Source organism: Erinaceus europaeus, chromosome 12 (genome assembly GCF_950295315.1).
Source record: "Erinaceus europaeus chromosome 12, mEriEur2.1, whole genome shotgun sequence".
Classification (NCBI taxonomy): Eukaryota; Metazoa; Chordata; class Mammalia; order Eulipotyphla; family Erinaceidae; genus Erinaceus; species Erinaceus europaeus.
The window spans coordinates 95,980,156-96,000,106 of NC_080173.1; the positions used below are offsets into that span (position 1 = coordinate 95,980,156).

The 19,951-nt window shown below is 41.9% G+C and overlaps 1 protein-coding gene across 8 annotated transcripts in view; it reads right to left on the bottom strand.

The window, feature by feature from the left end:
* The window catches only part of DOCK3 (dedicator of cytokinesis 3), a 321,851-nt gene that overhangs the window by 117,148 nt on the left and 184,752 nt on the right, over positions 1–19,951 (bottom strand). For all 8 annotated transcript variants that reach the window (XM_060204601.1, XM_060204600.1, XM_060204599.1 and 5 more), the window contains 5 exons: positions 10,649–10,773; positions 6,878–7,040; positions 5,894–6,000; positions 5,169–5,340; positions 4,671–4,768 (listed from right to left, as the gene is read on the bottom strand). In XM_060204601.1, coding sequence (XP_060060584.1) covers positions 4,671–4,768; positions 5,169–5,340; positions 5,894–6,000; positions 6,878–7,040; positions 10,649–10,773 — 665 coding nt within the window. The remainder of the gene's footprint in view (positions 1–4,670; positions 4,769–5,168; positions 5,341–5,893; positions 6,001–6,877; positions 7,041–10,648; positions 10,774–19,951) is intronic.

The following is a 19,951-nucleotide window of genomic DNA, read 5'->3' on the forward strand; positions in this document are numbered from 1 at the left end:
TTACTACGCAGCTATTAAGAACAATGAACCCACCTTCTCTGACCCATCTTGGATGCAGCTAGAAGGAATTATGTTAAGAAAGCTAAGTCAGAAAGATAAAGATGAGTATGGGATGATCCCACTCATTAACAGAAGTTGAGAAAGAAGAACAGAAAGGGAAACTAAAAGCAGGATTTGACTAAATCTAGAGTAGGGCACCAAAGTAAAAACCCTGTGGTGAGGTGGAGGGTGGACATTCGGCTTCCCTGGGAGGTGGTGGGGCATGGGTGGGGGGGTGGGATGGGACCTGTTGATGGGAATGGTGTTTATGTACACTCCTATTAAACTGTAGTCATATAAATCACTATTTAATTAATGAGAGGGGAAAAATTGATCATATGTCTTGAACTTTTTAAAGCACAGACTGAGTCTTTTTAATACATAGGCTGAGTCTTTGATATGTTGACTCTCTCAAAAGCCTAGACCAGGTAGAACAGAAGCAACCGATGGCACAGCTATACAAGATGTTGGGTATTATACAGCAAATCCTAACAAAGGGACTTTTCAAAGTTTACCCAATTACCAAATAATGTGATGATAACAGTAACTATCCATTGTCTTCTTGAACCCTAAGACAGCAGGAACCTCGCATTTCCACTATAGAGCCTATATTTCCCCAGTCCTGGAACCTTAGGGTGGAGTGCACTTTCCTGCATGCTTCCCTCAATCCATATCAAATAATACTGCATCTGCCGATAGCAACCTGATCAACACGAGTGCCGCCTCAGCATGCTTTACTTCAGACTGTGTCCAGAGACTTCAGGTGTGGAATGACAACCTTTCAGCTTCATTACTTGGGTGAGACCTTTCCTTTCATAGTATTCTCTAATTCCATTCCAGGTGGTTCACTTCCTAACAAAGTCCCAAAACCTAGATATAGACCAGGTCCCCTGAGATAAAGCATACGTTCACACGTATCCATAAACTAGGGCAAAATATATACCTGAAAGCAAAAGTACACAATAGTCTGCAGTGAGTACCCCTCAACACTTCATCTGCACTATTCCAGCCTTTAGGTTCATGATTGTTCAACAATTTGTTTGGCTTTGTATGTTAACTCTCTTTTCAGCCACCAGGTTCCGGATGCCAGCATGATGCCGACCAGACTTCCCTAGACAGAGGACCCCACCAATGTGTCCTGGAGCTCTGCTTCCCCAGTGACACACCCTACTAGGGAAACAGAGAGGCAGGCTGGGAGTATGGATAGACCAATCAACCCCCATGTTCAGTGGGGAAGCAACTACAGAAGCCAGACCTTCCACCTTCTGTATCCACAATGACCTTGGGTCCATACTCCCAGAGGGATAGAGAATGGGAAAGCTATCAGGGGAGGGGGTGGGATATAGAGACCTGGTGGTGGGAATTGTGTGGAGTTGTACCCCTCCTATCCTACAGTTCTGTTAATGTCTCCTTTTTTAAACATAAATAAATAAATAAAAAAGAAAAGTATTTAGAGTTGTCACAGATAATCAAGAGAAAGACATCCAACTGGATTTGTGGTACATGGGTACCACATATAAGGCAAAGAAGAGAGACCCAAGAAGGCAGAGGAAAACTAAAGAAATGCAAACTTTACAAGGTACTGAGATTGTTTCTGAGAGGATTTTTTTTAATAAGACCTTTCTTTTTTTTAATTTAATTTTAATTTCCTTATTGAGGGATTAATGTTTCACATTTGACAGTAAATACAATAGTTTGTACATGCAAGACATTTCTCAGTTTTCCATATAACAATACAACCCCCACCAGGTGAGAGGATGTTTTTACCACAGCTTGAAAATAGTGTTGATATCTTGGATGGTGCTAGAGGGAATTGTGTTAAGTGAGCTAAGTCAGAAAACAAAGATGAGTATGGGATGATCCCACTCATCAATGGAAGTTGAGGAAGAAGAACAGAAAGGGAAACTCAAAGCAGAATCGGACAGAGTTTGGAGTAGGGCATCAAAGTAAAGATCTCTGGGTGGAGGGTGAGGGTAGATGCTCAGCTTCATGGGGGAGGGAAGCACAGACCTTTGGTGTTGGGAATAGTGTAAATATACTCTCCCATTAAATTATAGTCTCATAAATCACTATTTAATTAATATGAGAGGGGAGAAATGGATTGAATGTGTCAAACTTTTTGATGCACAGACCATAGCATAGCTCTGAGTATATGTTCCTTCAATCACAGCACTTAAAACTTCAACTTGGTAATCACATTGATTTTAACAGTGGGTTAAAATTGTTAATACATTTCTAATAATGACTTGTTCTTTGAAATATTAAATCTCCTAAAAACTCTGACCAAAAAGAACAGAAGCAACTGGTGGTGTTTCTTTATAAGATGCAGTTATATGTAAATAGCATAAAAGGACATAAATTATGGTGACGTCTTGTATGATACAGCAAATCCTAACAATGGAATTTTCAAAGTTAACCCGGTTGCCAAATAATCTGGTTATAGCAATAACTATCTATTGCTTTCTTAAACCCTTAGACAGCAGGAACCTTCCCCTTTCTCTGTAAAGCCCATATTTTTCTAAGACCTGGAACCTTTAGGGTGGGGCTCGCTTTCCTGCATGCTTCTCCCAATTCATACCAACTGACACTGCAACTGCTGATCCCAGACTAAGCAGTGCAACCAGTATCACCATGGCATGCTTCATTTCGAACTGTGTCCAGAGATGTCAGGCATGGAATGTCAACCCTGCAGCTTCATTACTCTGGTGAGACCTTTCCTAGCTCATAGGACTCCTTAATTCCATTTTGGGAGGTGCACTTCTTAACAAAACCTCAAAACCTAGATATAGACCAGAGCCCAGGAGGTAGGGCTTATATATACATGTATCCACAAGCTGGGGGAAAATATATACCTTAAAGCAAAAGTGCACAATAGTTTGCAGAGAGTCAATAAATGAAGCAAGCCAAGTAGAGAGACCTAAAACAGACACCTTAAAGTACCTAATGAAACAGTTTCTACTTAGACCTTGATACCTACCTCACCTACCTATTACATGTCCTCAGTAACTCTAAAACTAACCTTGTCAGACAAAGTAAGGACTACAAAAGCTGAATAAGGGCAAGAGACTGGCATACTTTAATGATGACTCTTTAATCACTACCAGGCCACCCCATCACCTGAGGGCCCAGTCAGGGAGTCCTGGGATTCCCACATAGACAAGATGAGCCTAGACCTCTAACAGATGCCTCAAACCACTGTCACTGGTCATCTCCATCAGGAACAACATAACCCTTTGTGGGCCCCTATTGGACCTGGCCCTCAAGAGGGATCAACAATGGTAGGGACTGTCCCATTCTCTGAAGGGAGGTTAGACAACATACCCAAGGAAGATGGGTCCAGAAATTAATGCAGCCTGGACTGTTCCTAGCCGTGACCACAGAATGTGAGCTCAGACCTACAGGGATGCAGAGGTCACACAGGCTCCTTCCTGTGCTGAATATGGGCCCCAGATCAAATGGATGGGTTACAGTCAACAATATTTATACACTTTTCCCATATTTGGGAGCTACTCTCCTCGCTGATCCAGCTTTCTAGCCCTCTTTCCAACGATGACACCATCTCCCCAGACAATATTCTGGGTCCACCTACATATTAGATGTCAGGCTAAGGAAAAAAAAACTAGTAAAATCATGGGCCCCTTGGAATAGACCTAAAATAGACCTATAAGCTTTTTCCAAAACAGAGACCCCAAATTTTCATCTGCACTATTCCTGCCTTTAGGTTCATGCTTAGTCAACAATTTGTTTGGCTTTGTATGGTAACTCTTTTTTCAGCCACCAGGTTCCAGATGCTACCATGATGCCAACCTGACTTCCCTGGGCAGATGACCCCATCAATATGTACTGGAGCCCTGCCTCCTCAAATCCCTGCCCTACTAGAGAGAGAGATAGTCTGGGAGTATGGCTTGATCTGCCAGTGCCCATGTTCAGTGGGGAAGCAATTGCAGAAGCCAGGCCTTCCACCTTCTGCACCCCATTATGATCCTGGATCTATGCTCCCAGAGGGATAAAGAATAGGAAAGCTTTCAAGAGAGGGGATAGGATATGGAGTTCTAGTGGTGGGAATTGTGTGGAATTATACCCCTCTTATCCTATGGTCTTGTTAGTGTTTCCATTTTATAAACAAAAATTATATAAATAAAGAAAATAGTGCTTATAACCTAAATATATCCTAAAAGGTAATAAACATCATTGATTACATATTTTAAAATAATTTTAATTTTAATTTTTATTTATTTATTACTGGATAGAGACAGAGAGAAACTGAGAGAGAAGGGGGAGATAGAGAGGAAGAGAGACTGAGAGACACCTGCAGACCTGCTTCACCACCTGTGAAGCGAGTCCCCTGCGGGTGGGGAGCCGGGGGCTCAAACCAGGATGCTAACCGGTTCTTGCACTTTGCGCCATGTGCGTTTAACCCGCTGTGCTAACGCCCATCTCCCGGATTACAGATTTTTAAAAGAGGAAGTGGGGTTTGAAAAACATTAAAAAGAAAAAGACAATATTCCTTTTATCCTACCATGTATCTTGAGAATTGGTCTTCAGAAGCTTTCTTGCAGAAACCCAGGAGAAGCAAGACCTGCTCAGATTCTGGTTTAGGCAGCATATGTGAACTTCATGAAAGTCATTACCTTAACAATTTCCTCCCCACTGACATGCCGCAGTCGTCCTAGGATGTCCATGATCCGGTCAGGAAAGGCCTTCCACTTCAATAGAGCAAGGAGGTCCACTAGAAAGCAAGCCCCCCAAATGGTGAACTCTGATTATGTCAAAGACAGTGAAGCCCAGATTCTCCCACCTAAAGCCAGGTGGATCTAGAGGAATGGATGTAGCTAACAAGCATTGTAACTGTTTCTCTTGTACTGTGATCAAGGCCAAAGACAGATGTCTGGAAGCCTAGACAGACATTCTGGAGTTGCTAACAGAATGGGAAACTTCATAGGCTACTACTGTCAAATGACTCCTTCAACTTTCAATAAAAAGAATCCCTTTACTGACACACATACTTTATTGACACACATCCCTTTACTCACTCACTCACTCACTCACTCACTCACTCACTCACTCACTCACTCCTGTCTCCCTTAAAATACACTGGCAACACAGAACCAGCAACGGAGAACACCTACCATTCTGGGTAAGTTTGGTGGAGGAGAGTTGGGTGGAAATGAAGAAAGACTCTTTGGTGCTGCGCTGAAAGATGAGGCTGGACGGGATGTTAGGGCAGCCATTATAGTCCTCTTTGCAGCAGGGGAGTCCCAGGTACAGAGCATGGTTGTTAAATGTGCCATTCTCATCACACTGTAAACAGAAGAAGACAATGCAGAATGTTTTCTGAACCCTGCCACGTGCAAAAAAGGGTCGCGGGGGTTTCTGAGTTAAGATTTCTTCTCATCTTCTTGAGGTTGGACCTTGAGCCTCAGGTTTTCCTAGAAGAATGCCAGTTTGTTCGGAAACTTTCCAGTAGGGCTCACATAAAGACAACGCTGTGGGCATGACGCTTCTACATGGTGTGGAGGCAACCTAGGGTGGCAGCTGAGTCGTGGTGGATGACAGAGCAGAAACAGCAGTCTTTGAAGAAACTAACCAAGGCCACAAAAGCACAAGAGTTTGACAATGGATTTCCATTACTAGTGAAAGGGGAGGTAGAAAACAAGGAATGTGCTGGCATTACTTGTGGGAGAAAGGCCAGTCCCCGTATTTAGAAGACCAGAGCTTTCCCAACTGTCCTGTTACTCAGCAACACACTGCCTTGGATTCTTTGGCCCACACAATAAAAACCACCCAACTCAGAACTGCGTGTAAGTGGTCTTGAGGGGTTGAGGGTTGGAATGAGAGACACCAGGCCTCCTACCTTATATACATAGAGCTCATGAATATCATCGGAGAGGGTGGTGCCATCATCCCGCATCAGAGGTGAGAATGCAAAGCCAAAGAGTTTCTTTTCCCCTTTGTCCTTTGCTGTAACCAGAGTCAAGTATTAGTTGTTTTTTTTTTCTACCCACTTTGTCTTTTAATAGAAATTCCTTGTGCGCTAATCACCTACGCTCTTTACTACTTTGTCCCTTGCTTCTTTCATTAATTCGGTAGCAACCTGACTGCAGGAATGATGAGAAACGTACTGGTCTGAGTTCCCATTTATATCCCAAGGTACTCACTCATTAGCTAGATCCAAACAGAAATTAAACTGCTTGCCTTGATAAACCAGGAGTTCTTTAAAAAGCAGTTTAATCATACAAAGGAAATACCCCAAAAAGGCAAGCCATGGGCAACTACCCACTGTATCCACTGTCCAGGTCTGATACTATACTTGCATTTCTTTTCTCTTCTTTCTTTCTTATCCTTTTTTTTTTTTTTGCTACCAGGGCTTGGTGCCGACATGAGGACTCTGCCATTCTCAGTGGCTCTCTCTCTCTCTCTCTCTCTCTCTACTTGATAGAGACAGAAAAATAGAGAATGGACAGAGAGAAAGAGAAACACCTAAAGTACTGCCCCACCACTAGTGCAGCTGGGGGCCAGGGACTTGCACCCCAGGTCTTTGTACATGGTAATATTTGTTTTTTATTTACAGAACAGGGGCTGAATCTAGGGCTCAAACATGTAAAACATGCATGTACCTACCACGAAACTTGCTGGGCTTATAGACTTTGAATTTAAATTGGCCCACGGCTTTGAATCACTATTCCTAATTACGACTTCTGATGCCGCCCCATCAAGTACTGATCTCCTCACAACTTTTCATTTTCTTGATTCACTAACCAAAACTCTCTTAATTCTGTTTCAGAGAAGAAAGAATCGTTCGTATGCTCAGAGGAATGTGGAAAGCAGTGTCACTCACTGGAGCAATGCCTGAACTCGAAGCGCAGGTGGGAACCACGAAACCGGTCAATAGGGATGGGCAATTTGATGACTTCTCCCCAGCGAGGACTGTTACTGTGGTAGAGAACAAACGAGTGGTAGGAACTCCTATTTGGTTCTCCTGATCCCAAGCTGATGCAATCCTAGAAGGGAGAAGAAGCAGGGTGTTGTCTTCTAGGAGGGAGACTCGGATTTGCCCGGTTCTCTAGTAGATCTACTTTCCTTGTAGAGATCTTATTTTTCCAGCAAGCAAAATCTAGAAGGAAAATTGACTTGTACTCAAATACTCTTGGAGACAAGTATGTAGCTGATATAAGGAATGCACACTTGCTTTGCACCTTGTTTTCCTTGGCGCAGAAGTGATTACACAGACTGTAAAGTAGAGGGAACTGGAGTAGTGCATCTTAATTACCGAAGTAGGTTCTTCACTTTCTCTAAGAGCGAGAGTTCTCTAATGAACTCCATGGGAGGTTAGCTGTACATGGTGCTTCCTCAAATCAGAAAAATAACTGCATTATAAAGTAGAAGGGGCTTATTTTTCTAACTCTTCTCTGTCCAGTGTTACACTGACATTTTAGTTCACCCTCGGCTGACTATTCTTGGATAGAAGCAACACGGACCAGCCTGTGCAGATACATGAAGCCAGACCTTCCACCTTCTCCAACCCATAAAGAATTTTGGAGAGGGCCAGGTGCTAGTGCACCTGGTTAAGTGCACATGTTACAAAGCGCAAGGACCCAGGTTCAAGTCCCTGGTCCCCACCTGCAAGGGAAAAGCTTCACGAGTGGTGAAGCAGGGCTGCAGGTGTCTCTCAGTTTCTCTCCCTCTCTATCTCCCCCTTCCCTCTTAATTTCTGGTAGTCTCTATCCAATAAATAAAGATAATAAATAAAAAAATAAAACATGTATTAAAAAGAAAAAAGAATTTTGGTTCATACTCCCAGAGGTTTAAAGAATACAGAAGTTTCCAATGGAGGGGATGGGGCCTAGAACTCTGGTGGTGGGAACTGTGTAGAACCGTACTCCTGTTATCTTACAATCTTATTAATCATTATTAAATTACTAGTTTAAAAAAAAGCATAAAAAAGCAAGACAAACCAAATTTAACTTCTATTTCCAAATACTGCTGTGAAGATAAAAAAAAAAAAATCCCAGGACTGGCTTTCCACTGGAGACAGGACAGTATGGACAATAAAATTCAGAGTTATTTCTCTGTCTGCACAGAGGCTGTATGAGTTGTTGACAGCTCTGCTCACCTTGGCATTATCCATGCAAACAATGAACATGACTTAGCTCCTGAGGTGGGTTATTTTATTTTTTTATGCACTGTGGGGGAATCCAGGACTTCCAGCTGCTATTCCACCTCTAAGTAACCCTAGTTCAATTTCTCCTCTGTATATATATTAAATTTTTTTTTTTTTATAAAAAGGAGACACTGACAAAAACCATAGGAAAGAGGGGTACAACTCCTCACAATTCCCACCACCAGTACTCCGTATCCCCTCCCCTCCCCTGATAGCTTTCCTATTCTTTATCCCTCTGGGGGAGAGAGAGGGGGGAAAGAGAGAGGGGGAGAGAGCCAGGAAAGAGTGTGAGAGACTGGCAATTGCTTGTTCTATCATCCATGGAGTTCTACTAGTCTGTCTTTGGTGCTCTTACATAGTGATAAGGATTGAAAACTAGGGTCTCTGGAAAGGGAAAACACAAAGTGAAACGTGGGCTGGTGTGGTATATTGCAAAGGACTCTGGGGAAGCACGAGAAGGGAAGTGGTGGGGTTGATGGGGTGGGCCTAGTGCATAAGGATGGAAAAGGACCTACAGTGGGGTTGAGAGTGTTCTGAAGACACTTACAATAGTGAGGTGAGAAACTGTACTGTAAACCATTACCACCCCACCAAGATAAAAGCAAAACAAATAAACAACAACAACAACAACAAACCAGGGTCTCACACAGAATGCAGGTGCTCTACCTGCTTAGCCACCTTGCTTGCAGTGTCTTAGGTGGATTAAAAAAAAATTATGGGAGCTGGGCGGTAGTGCAACAGGTTAAGCGCACATGGCGCAAAGCACAAGGACCAGCATAGGGATCCTGGTTCCAGCCCCCAGCTCCCCACCTGTAGGGGGTCGCTTCGCAGGCGGTGAAGCAGGTCTGCAGGTGTCTATCTTTCTCTCCCCTTCTCTGTCTTTCCCTCCTCTCTTGATTTCTCGCTGTCTTATCCAACAACAACAACAACAGCTATGACAACAATTAACAACTACAATTAACTAACAATTAACAAGCGCAACAACAAGGGGAAGAAAATGGGAAAAATGGTCTCCAAGAGAAGTGGATTCATGGTGCAGGCACCGAGCCCAAGCGATAACCCTGGAGGCAAAAAAAGAAAGGAAGAAAGAAAGGAAGGAAGGAAGGAAGGAAGGAAGGAAAGAAGGAAGGGAGAAAGAAAGGAAGAGAGAAAGAAAGAAATTTTGTTATTTACATATTGGATAGAAACAGCCAGAAATCGAAAGGGAAGGGGGTAGTACAGAAGGAAGAGAGACAGAGAGACACCTGGCACACTGCTTCACCACTTGCAAAGCTTTCCTCTATCAGATGGGGGAGTGGGGGCTTGAACCCAGGTCCTTGCACACTGTGATGTGCGCTCAACCAGGTGTGCCACCACCCAGGCGCCAGGTGGATTTAATAACACAAACCACTGTTTCTACCACTATTTCAACATTTCCCTCTAGTTGTTTTCATGTTTTTTTTTTCCATTCTTCCCTAGCCTTAGGAGAAGATTTTGATTAATTTTACCTTTTTTCCTTCTGTAAAAAAATGGATGATCAATCACTATCTCACAAGGCTAATGCCAACATACAGAAAAGAGGTTTAAGACTGTCTTGCTTTCTACCAAGGGGGACAGATGCCTTTTTGTTTCCAGGGAATTCATGACATGACCGAGGGGAATACTGATAACAGAAAAACAGCACTCTAGGCCTTTTATCTCAAAGGAGAATGGTGGTATCCTTGTAATAATAATCATTTAGGGCCTGAGTCAAATGTTCCTTGCCATATCACTTGGTACTTGCAAGTGAGTGCAAGTACCTTGACAAATAACATATATATATATATATATATATATATAGAGAGAGAGAGAGAGAGAGAGACTTATTAGTAGTTGCCAAAAGTAAGTAGTGATACTAAATGAACTGTTAGAAGAAGCAACATGTAGGAAATAGGTCTAAATTGGAGCAGGAAGAGTTCAAGTCAGACACTAGAAATAAACTTCTCTTTATTTCTCTTTCTTTCTTCCTTTCTTTTCTTTCCTTCCTTCTCTTTCCTTGCCACTAGGGCTTCACTGGGGCTTTGTACCTGTCTTCCATGGTTCTTGGCAAGCTCTTTATCTTTTCCCCCAAACAGAGGGCAAGAGACACACCGAGAAGAGATACACAGCATGGCCCCACTGTCCATATACCTCCTCCTTTGCATGGAGCTCCCATGTAGTGGCCGGGGACTTAACTTTGGGACTCACACCTGATACAGCGTGTGTTCTACTGGTTGAACTATCTCCCAACTCCTAGGGTGAACTCCTAAAGAGGTTAACACCAGAAGCCATTATCAAGGCACAGTGTAGGGTTTCACTGGGAAAAGGGAAAGAAAATATGCCCGTGGATGATCTGAGTTCATGAGAGGGACGCATTTCTAGACGAAATCCATAGGAAAGCTAGAATATAGCAGGATTAGCTTCCAGTCCAAACTGACTGCAAAGTCTTACCTTCAGGATTTCCCCATCTGCATAAAGCACATACATGGTCACTTCAATATTCTTTTGTACACTCTTCCCCCCTCTCTCAAAATCCCCCTTTTCCAGGGTTAGGTACAGGTCATTGCGGATGTCACCTGTGAAGAAAGAAATGCTGTGCTGACTACAGATGCAACACTGCCACATTCGCATGGAGGACCGGGGTAGCATTTATATCCTCCAGGGCTCAGGTAGGTGCTCGGTGCATTCCAAGCTTGGTTAATAATGATGGACATTCTACTAGTAACAGTGCAGTGGTACTCAGGTTGGTTAGTCATGTGTTTTTGAGTCTGAATTCTGAAGATGTCGCCACAGCTTGCTTGGGGTTGGAAAAGGCAGAGCAGAGAATCTTCATTCAGATTATAGGTTACTACTTAAGTCTTTCTCACTTCCCAAAGTAGAAATACTTTAGAATCAATGAGATGAATGATTATTTAAATTATGTCTATGTCTTAAGTATTAGTAGTGCTTCCCCCCCCCAAAAAAAAAAAGGACTTCCCTTTTCTTTTTTAGGTTTTCTGTTTGCAATCCTCAAACCATTTTGAGTCTGAACAGAGAGCATACTATGTCTTTCTGGAGCTTGGCTCCAATCCCATTCTCTGAAGTGCCAGTCCAAGATCACTGTCAGCTTTTCTTCTTTTCTGCTGCAGGTGTGTTCAGGAGAACAGGTGCTAGCTAAAGCATCGGCCAGCAATGTTGTGCCCTGGTGGCTTCCCTGAGCTCGGAATTCTGCTCACTCTAGCTTGAAACTGGGCTGGAGGAGCTCCAACTACAAGTCTGAAATGAACTAAGTCAAACTGCATTTCTCTCAGGGGGAGGCGGGACTGTTGGTATGCAAGAGTTTAATTTGGTTGCTTTAAACTTTAAATTTGCACCGTGACCAGTTTTATCCGTATAGTCTAAAAAGGGGGCTTGCACTTTAAAAAACAATAAAGGCTGTGGGTAAACTATTCAAGGAAAGAAATGGCAAAGGAAAAGTGCTAAAGCGCAGATAAAGGAAGACGTGTGAGATGCAGTCTGAGAACATCAACTGAGAGGTGATGGGACAATTAACTTGCGAATTAAGCCCATCCCGAAGCTGGGTATTCATTCTACTTCAGGTTTTAGAGAGGGTGGCACATCTAAATATGCTCATTAGCCACATACCAACCACAACGACAGGGTGTTTTTGGTTAGCATATGAGCTTTTTGGTTTGGTTCGATGCACTGATGAAACTCTTTTCTGTACGGATGACCTCTCTTAATCGTGGAACTATCTGAGCGCCTTACGCATCAAGCAGTGGGAGACCATCGGTGCTGGTGTATACTTGGGCTTTTGGGTTCTTTATCACCAGGTTTTCTGGTCTTCAGGGCATCTTCTTATCCCAGGAGTGTAACTTTGCAACCATCACTAACTGGCCAAGTAATGAGGTTCTCAACATACTTTGACTCAAGTAGAGAAGAGCAAGCCATGAAAAGCAAATCATTATTCCCCGATAGTCCTGAAAATTTCTCTAGTGTGTGAAAGTCATTCTATTCTCCAAACTGCCACAAGCACCCGAGGCTACTGCGGAGGTGAGGGGAAATGTGTGCTGAGAATCACATGCAAATGTAGCTGCTGGCTGGGTGCGCCGTCCTTACTATCTACATAACATTTCCTCTCGGGTTGAGTAGACTTTGAAGTTTGATGAGTTTGTAATTTTAAATTGTTTCCTTTGGACATCACTGCTGGAGCCCTCTTACCATTATAATTAAAATGGCACACAGGCCTGCAGGTAGGAGGGGGAGGCAAGTAGAAATGGAAGGAAAACTCAAATTAATCAGCTTGCTTGCTACTCACGGGTCTGAGTTGGATAAAGTTAGCATTGAAAGTAAGATTCAATATTAACTGGGAACCTTACCATGGGTTATTGCTACTATAATCATCTGCTTACATCTTGAATTTTTAACAGCTGAAACACATCTCAGAGTCTTCTTCTGATAAAAGCTTTTTAGTTACACACTAATTTTTCTATGGAATTTATGTAATTAATCAATGGTTATAAAGTGAATACTCCAGGAAATTTTAAAGTCTAATCTAAAGAAGAGGTGCTATGTTGAAATTAAAAATACCATGTTTTTAGCCAACTCTCTGGAAGTTCCTCTCAAGATAATCATGCGTCTTTTAAAAGCAGACTTTGGCTATCAGCAATAGAATTCTAACCTGTACAAACATTTTACATGTCTGTGGTGATATATGCAAGTTATGCTTATTACAATAAACTTGTCCTTCACAAATGAAACATTTTAAGCTTTTCTTAGCACCATGATACAGAATGCTAATACAGAACTGAGTATTGCAGATCAACAATGACAGATGTGGTATGTGTGGGGTTTTGTTTTTTCAGATAGAGACAGAGAGACAGAGAAATGGGGAAAGAAACCAGACATGGAAGTTTCTTTCAGTGTAGTGGAGGCTTGAACCTGGGTCACACACAGCAAAGTAGCATACTATCCAAGTGAGCTATTTTATTGGCTTGCTGTATGTTAGTCTTAAAGAAGACTATGGGTCTTTTAAACCCTAATGCCGATTTTTAAAAAATATTTATTTATTTATTCCTTTTTGTTGGCCTTGTTTTTTATTGTTGTAGTTATTGTTGATGTCGTCGATGTTGGGTAGGACAGAGAGAAATGGAGAGAGGAGGGGAAGACAGAGGGGGAGAGAAAGACAGACACCTGCAGACCTGCTTCACCACCTGTGAAGCGACTCCCCTGCAGGTGGGGAGCCGGGGGCTCGAACTGGGGTCCTTACCCAGTCCTTGCGCCTTGTGCCACGTGCGCTTAACCTGCTGTGCTACTGCCCGACTCCCTCTAATGCCAATTTCTAATGAAAGGACTGGATATCTTACAGTTTTCATTTAAACATCTCTTCCTATTTAATGCCAGAGAATCAGTTCACTGGGTAGAGTATGTACCTTGCCATGTGGGTGACCCAGTTTCAAGCTCCAATACCGATAAAGGAGGTGCCATGATGGTGGGGGAAGGTCTGCATGGCAGTTCTCTCTACTCTTTCTCTCTAAATGAATGAAAGGGAGGGCCTCCTTGAAATGGTGCATGTGCAAACAAACAGGCAAGCAGGCAAACAAACAAACAACCCTATTTAAGTTAAAACTAAGAGTGCTTTTAGTGATTATCTTACTGAGAAATGTACTAATCAAAGTAACTGTGTCCTGAGTTCGATACAGACTGAAACAGCTTGATTGTATGAGTTCGATACAGACTGAAACAGCTTGATTGTATCAGATCTTTGACTAATTTTTACTAGGCGAAAAGACCTGCTAGACCAAGACTATTCTCAGTTGGAATAGCCACTAAAGTCTCCTATGGGTTGTAATTTTGCAAATTAAGGCCCCAATTTGAGAGTGGTATTTTGTAAAAATTAATGTTGCTGTGGCCTTTTTGTCAAAAGCTCTCTAGAATCATCACTTAAATAATCATTTAAATCAAATTTTCTGTGAATTCTCCTAGAACTCACTGTTGGATAGGACAGAGAGAAATGGAGAGAGGAGGGGGAAGACAGAGAGGGGGAGAGAAAGACTCCTGCAGACCTGCTTCACCTCATGTGAAGCGACTCCCCTGCAGGTGGGGAGCCAGGCTTCGAACCGGGATCCTCATGCAGGTCCTTGTGCTTTGCGCCACCTGCACTTAACCTGCTGTGCTACAGCCTGACTCCCCATGAGGCTTTTATATAACATTAAAAAAGAAAATCAAAGGAATTTGATGTTCCCAAATTTAACATTAAGTGATCATGGGGTCTTCTGGGAAGCTATTGAAATTTGGCTAGGGAAGGGGGTTAGGGAATTCTGAGGCAGCAAGGAGGAATGGTGGGAGGGGAAAGACTGTCTGTGCAGGGTGGGCCTTGGTGTTGAGGGCAACCCTGCCTACCTATGCTCGGTGTCCTCTATCCTAAGGTTCAGAACACCTTAGAGCACCAACAATCCCTTACACCTCTGAGTGCTTAGGGCTCAGAGACATGCAACAGAGTTGCACGAATAGAAAGATAATATTGAAGTTGTTCTCATGAGGGGACACAAAATAGTCTTTGTATCTGTCACAGTTTCACACAACAGTCAATGCCAGTTGTTTGTAGAGCTATAGGACAGGGAACTAGGGACTTAAGAGTGTAGGTCCTGGTGCATGATGGTGGAGGAGGACCTAGGCTGGGGGTGAGTGTTTTGCATAAAACTGAGAAATTTTACACATGCACCAACAACTGTATTTACTGTCAACCACTAATCCCCCCAACTAAAACAAGAGTAGGCAAAGGTTGGCAAACTTTTTCTGTAACAGGTCAGACAGTTAATATTTTAGACCTTGTGGATCAAATAGGTTTTCCTCACGTGCTTGTTTTTACAACTCTTTAATTAAAAATGGTAAGAAAACATTCTTAGTTGGCAGGCAGTAAAAAGAACACCAACTGGATTTGGCTCATGGGCGTAGCTTGCCAATACCTAGGTTGGAGTGTTTCTGTGTTAGAAATAGCATCACAACACTGCAGTGACACATTAAAAACCCATATTCCTATATGCTTATATATAAATAGCTACAGAAGCAAGGTAATGAACCTGACTGGCATGTGTAGCAGGGACCAGCATGAACTATTCTAGGAGTCTTACAAAGAGATCTTATAAGGAAACAGTGTTTTCACCTACCAGTAATTCTAGAAGGGTGGGAGTACTGTACTAGAACTGCCATGTGCCATGAATCCAGGAGTGACAAAGAATTGCATGTGTCATTGACAAGACCTAATCCTCCAAATACCTATATCCTAGTATGACTATGGGAAAAAAAAAAAAAAAAAAAAAACTTCAAAAACACTCTTCTAAGAACAGTGTCTACAAAAGTTTCAGACCCTCTGAGGTCCAGTTTAGGCACCAGCTATCAGTTAGCAAGAGAATTTCCTGGCAGATATTCTAGCCTTATTACATGCACTGGGGTCACATGGTTTCATTCTATGTGAAATTCTGTCCTAGGAGAAATAGTCTAGACAGACCACACAGATATGGGCACTCAATTTTGTTCAGATTCTTTACATTATTTTTTCTTCTATTTACATTATAGCACATACTGGGAGACCTTGGATTTGAGGATAATAATATTTAATCCTTTATTATTTAGACCTTGTTAACTTCTACATAGGATTAGGAGGGACTTGTGACTGGTGCTTCCCCCACCCCTTAAAACTATGTAAAACTAGAGCTAACTTCCAGTAGACATAGCAGCCCATTTGCTATGGTGTCAGTTCTGTTTCTTCACAGAATATGAGTGAAGCTTCCTGACAGCATTAATAGAGATGTAGAAGCATTAACAACTATTCGATTTAGACATTTTAGGCATATAGCCAGTGTTGTATTTTGTAGTGGTTCTTATTTTGAGAAAAATAAACAAAAAAAGACTCTTGGGATCAGGAGTACTCAGAGTGGTACGGTCACAGATGCCAGCAGATAACACACACACACACACACACACACACACACACACACACAACTACTTTTGGGATGACTTCTTTAGAGTATTAATGAGAGACATATTTTAAAATTTTTTTAACCATGTCTTTAGTGACATATTTTGACTGGTCTCTACTGTTAGAAAGTCAGAGATATTCACTGCTCTAACAAAATGACAGCAATGAGCATTACTTATGTTTATTCTTTCTTGGGTCAGGGATGTGAGGATCTTCCAGCTGTTGTGGAGCCAGAGTTTTATTTACTTATTTACTTAGGAGAGAGAGAACCAGAGCGTCATTTTGGCACATGCAATGCCAGAGATAGAACCTGGGACCTCAGGCTGGAGAGTCCAATGCTTTATTCACTGTGCCACCTCTTAGGCCCAGGGATCATTCTAGAACTCCTTAGATATAGTGTTAAAATCTCCTTTGCTACTCAGCCTGACCACAGCTCTATGACTCTGTTTATGGTAAATACTTCAATCATTTCATTTTATTTTAAAAGTTGTGCTTCTCTGTGTTTTCTTTTTGTATGAGTCATGTCCAGCAGAGCTGAAAAAAAGGCTTTTTGCGCCTTTTGATTCTTTGTATCTTGGGATATGCACTACTTATTTTCTTCTCAGTGGGAGTAGTTGATCTAGTTCATAGGAGTCATTCCCTGAATCTATATATTTTAGGCTTGCTAGGACTTTCTAAATATTTCAATATGGCCTTAGTTTTCCTAGACTTTAATACTCAAAGTATCATCACTCAGCTTAATGCAGTGTTTTGTCTGGGCTTGTATTTCTTTTTATGCCTTGTCAATTATGCCCAAGAGTGAGGCTGATGAGGATTAATAATGTATATGACACCCACCCTGGTATTGCGACATTCCATGAAATAAATGAAGATGGAAGTAAAGCAGGCAACAAGCATACAGGACACACAAAAGCAAGAACTTACACCCAACTGTCTTCATCTCTGCGCCAGAAAGAAAGGGGGAAGGGATGAGGGGACAGCACAGAGAGAAATTAACAACAACTAAGACAAATAATAACGGGAAAAAAACCATCACTTGCAGGTCAGTGATGAAACATGCAATTTTCATCAGGGGTCAAAACAAAGGACAGTGTTTTTCTAGGCACAAGAAAGTTTCCTAGAGGATGCGGATCGACACAGTTACAGTCTAATAGACAAGGTCAGGGCAACCCCGAGGAGCAGTGCTTGTTCCAGGTCTGGCTCAGGAAGAGCCAAAGTGTCCCTAAAGTAGACTCCATCCCTTCCTTCCTCCCTTCCACCACTCCCTTTTCCTTTAATTAAGTTCATGTGGGTTTATAAGCCTACCTATGTTTTAGGGGGTAGAACTTCACTTCTCTTTGTGTGTTACCAACAGAGGCGCTAACATTCTGCTCTGATCTATACCTCCAACCCTCCCACAACCCCATTTCAGTGACCCCAGTTCTGCATCAGAAACCCAGGTTTGGCTTTTCTTGCACTGTGTCTGTTTCTTCGTAGCTCGTATTTGAGTGAGATCATCTGGTGTAATTCCATCTCCTTCCAGTTTATCTCACGCAGTAAGATCACACCCCATTCCCTCCATAGTGTAGTAAAAGGCAAATTTCCGTCCTTTCTTGTAGTTTAGTATTGGTTGTGCACATAAATATATACCTTCTGGATAGATTCAGCTGTTGCTGGGTACACAGGCTGTTTCTCTGTCTGGGCTACTGTGAATAGCACTGGTATGTGCATTTATCTTCTTCCCCCACCAGGGCTATTGCCGGGATTCAGGGCCAGCACTGTGAATCCACTGTTCTTGGTGCCAATTCTTCTTTTCCTTTCTTTCTTTCTTTTTTTTTTTTTTCCTTTCCCTTTCTACTTTATTTTTATTTGACAGGGCAGAGAAAAATTGAGAGGGAAGGGGACATTGAGCAGAAGAGAGAAAGACAGACACCTGCAGATGTACTTCACCACTCATGAAGTGTCCTCCCTGCAGATGGGGAGTGGGGCTCGGACTGGTGATATGTACGCTTGGTGATATGTACGCTTAACCGAGTGCGTTACTGCCTCCCCCCCACCCCCACCCTGAGCATGTATCTATCTTTATGGGTAAGTGATTTTGTGTTCCTGGGATACATACCTAAGAGTGGAATACCTGGATAATCGGGTGGGTCTATTTTTAGTATCTGAAAAATTTCCAAACTATTTTCCTTAGGGGATGGGTCGATTTACAACCCTATCAGTAGTGTATGAGGGTTAATGTTTCTCTATACCTTCACCAGCACCTATTTCTGGCTTCTGTTTTTAAATATAGACCATTTTTACAAGTGTGAGGTGCTGTCTCATTGTCATTTTGATTTTCATTTCCCTGACTATAAGTGATAATAAGCATTTTTTTTTTCACTTGCTTGTTGAACTCCCTTTGAACTCCTCTCTCTTAATTTTAGATGAAGGGAGAGAGATAGAAAAGGAGAGGAGAGATACTACAGCACTGCTCCACTGTTCTTAAAGCTTCCCTTGGTGCCATGCACAGTGTCCCCATGTGGTGCTGGGACATGAACTGAAGGAGATAGCTCCACGGCTGAGTTTTCTTCTCGCCTCCCCATTACTTCCCTCCGTGTGTTTTATGGTTTTAAGTCTAACATGCAATTATTCTTATCCACTTGGAGTTGGCTTTTGTATAGGAAGTGAGACAGTCAAGAGTTTCATTTTTCTGTATATAGTTATACAGTTTTCCCAACACCATTTATTAGAGAGATTCTCCTTTCTTTATGCTTGTGGTTCCTTTGTGGCAAATTAAGTGTCCATATAAGTGACATTTACATGGGGTCTCAGTTCTATTCCATTGTTTTGCATGTCTATCTTTATTCCAGTATCACATAATTTTCTACTATTCTAGATCTGAAGTATAGTTTTAAATTAGAGAATACAGTGCCTTCTTTTGTGATTTTTCCTCAGGACTGGTTTGACTATGCAGGGTGTTCCGTGGGTTTTAAGCAGGACTGATACTTGCAAGTGATACTTGTTCTATTCAGTTAAAGAATATTGTTACAATTTTGACAGGGATTTCACTGAATCTATGCAATGTTTTGGATAGAGTCATTTTAATAATTATAATAATTTTAATAATTCTCCCAATCCACAAGCACAGAATATTTTAGCAGTGATTGAATTTTCAATGTACACATCTTTCCTTTCCTTTGTTTAGTTTACTACTGTGACTATATAAGTGGTATTTAAAAAGTTTCTTTCTCTTCTAGTGTGCTGCTTGAATATAAAAATGCAACAGATTTTACATACTGATTTTTGTCGACTGCACTTTAACTGTATTAATGTATTACTTCTAAGAGTTATAAAATGTTGTGTTTAGATTTTTCTTGGTATACTATCATGTCATCTGCAAAGAGAGATTGCTTTATCTCTCTTTGCCAACGTGAATCCCTTAGCACTCATTTGTTCATTTTGTTTTTATTTATTTACTTTTTACCAGAGCACTGCTTGGCTCTAGCTTATGGTCGTGATGGGGAAATGGCCCTGGGATCGCAGAACCTGAGGCATGAAAGTAATTTATATGCCCATTTTTGTTGACTCTCCAGCACTTAATTTTGTTTTCTCTAACTGCTGTGGCTAGAACTTCCAAAACTATGTTGGATATTAGTGGCAAGAGTGGAAATTTTTCTTGTCTTCTTTTATACATTTTTGTTTATTTATTTAGGACAGAAACAGAAATTGAGAGGGAAGGATGAGACAGAGAGGGAGAGATTGAGACACCTGCAGCACTACTTCATCATTTCTTCCTCTGCAAGTGGGGACTGGGGAGTTGAACCTGGGTTCTT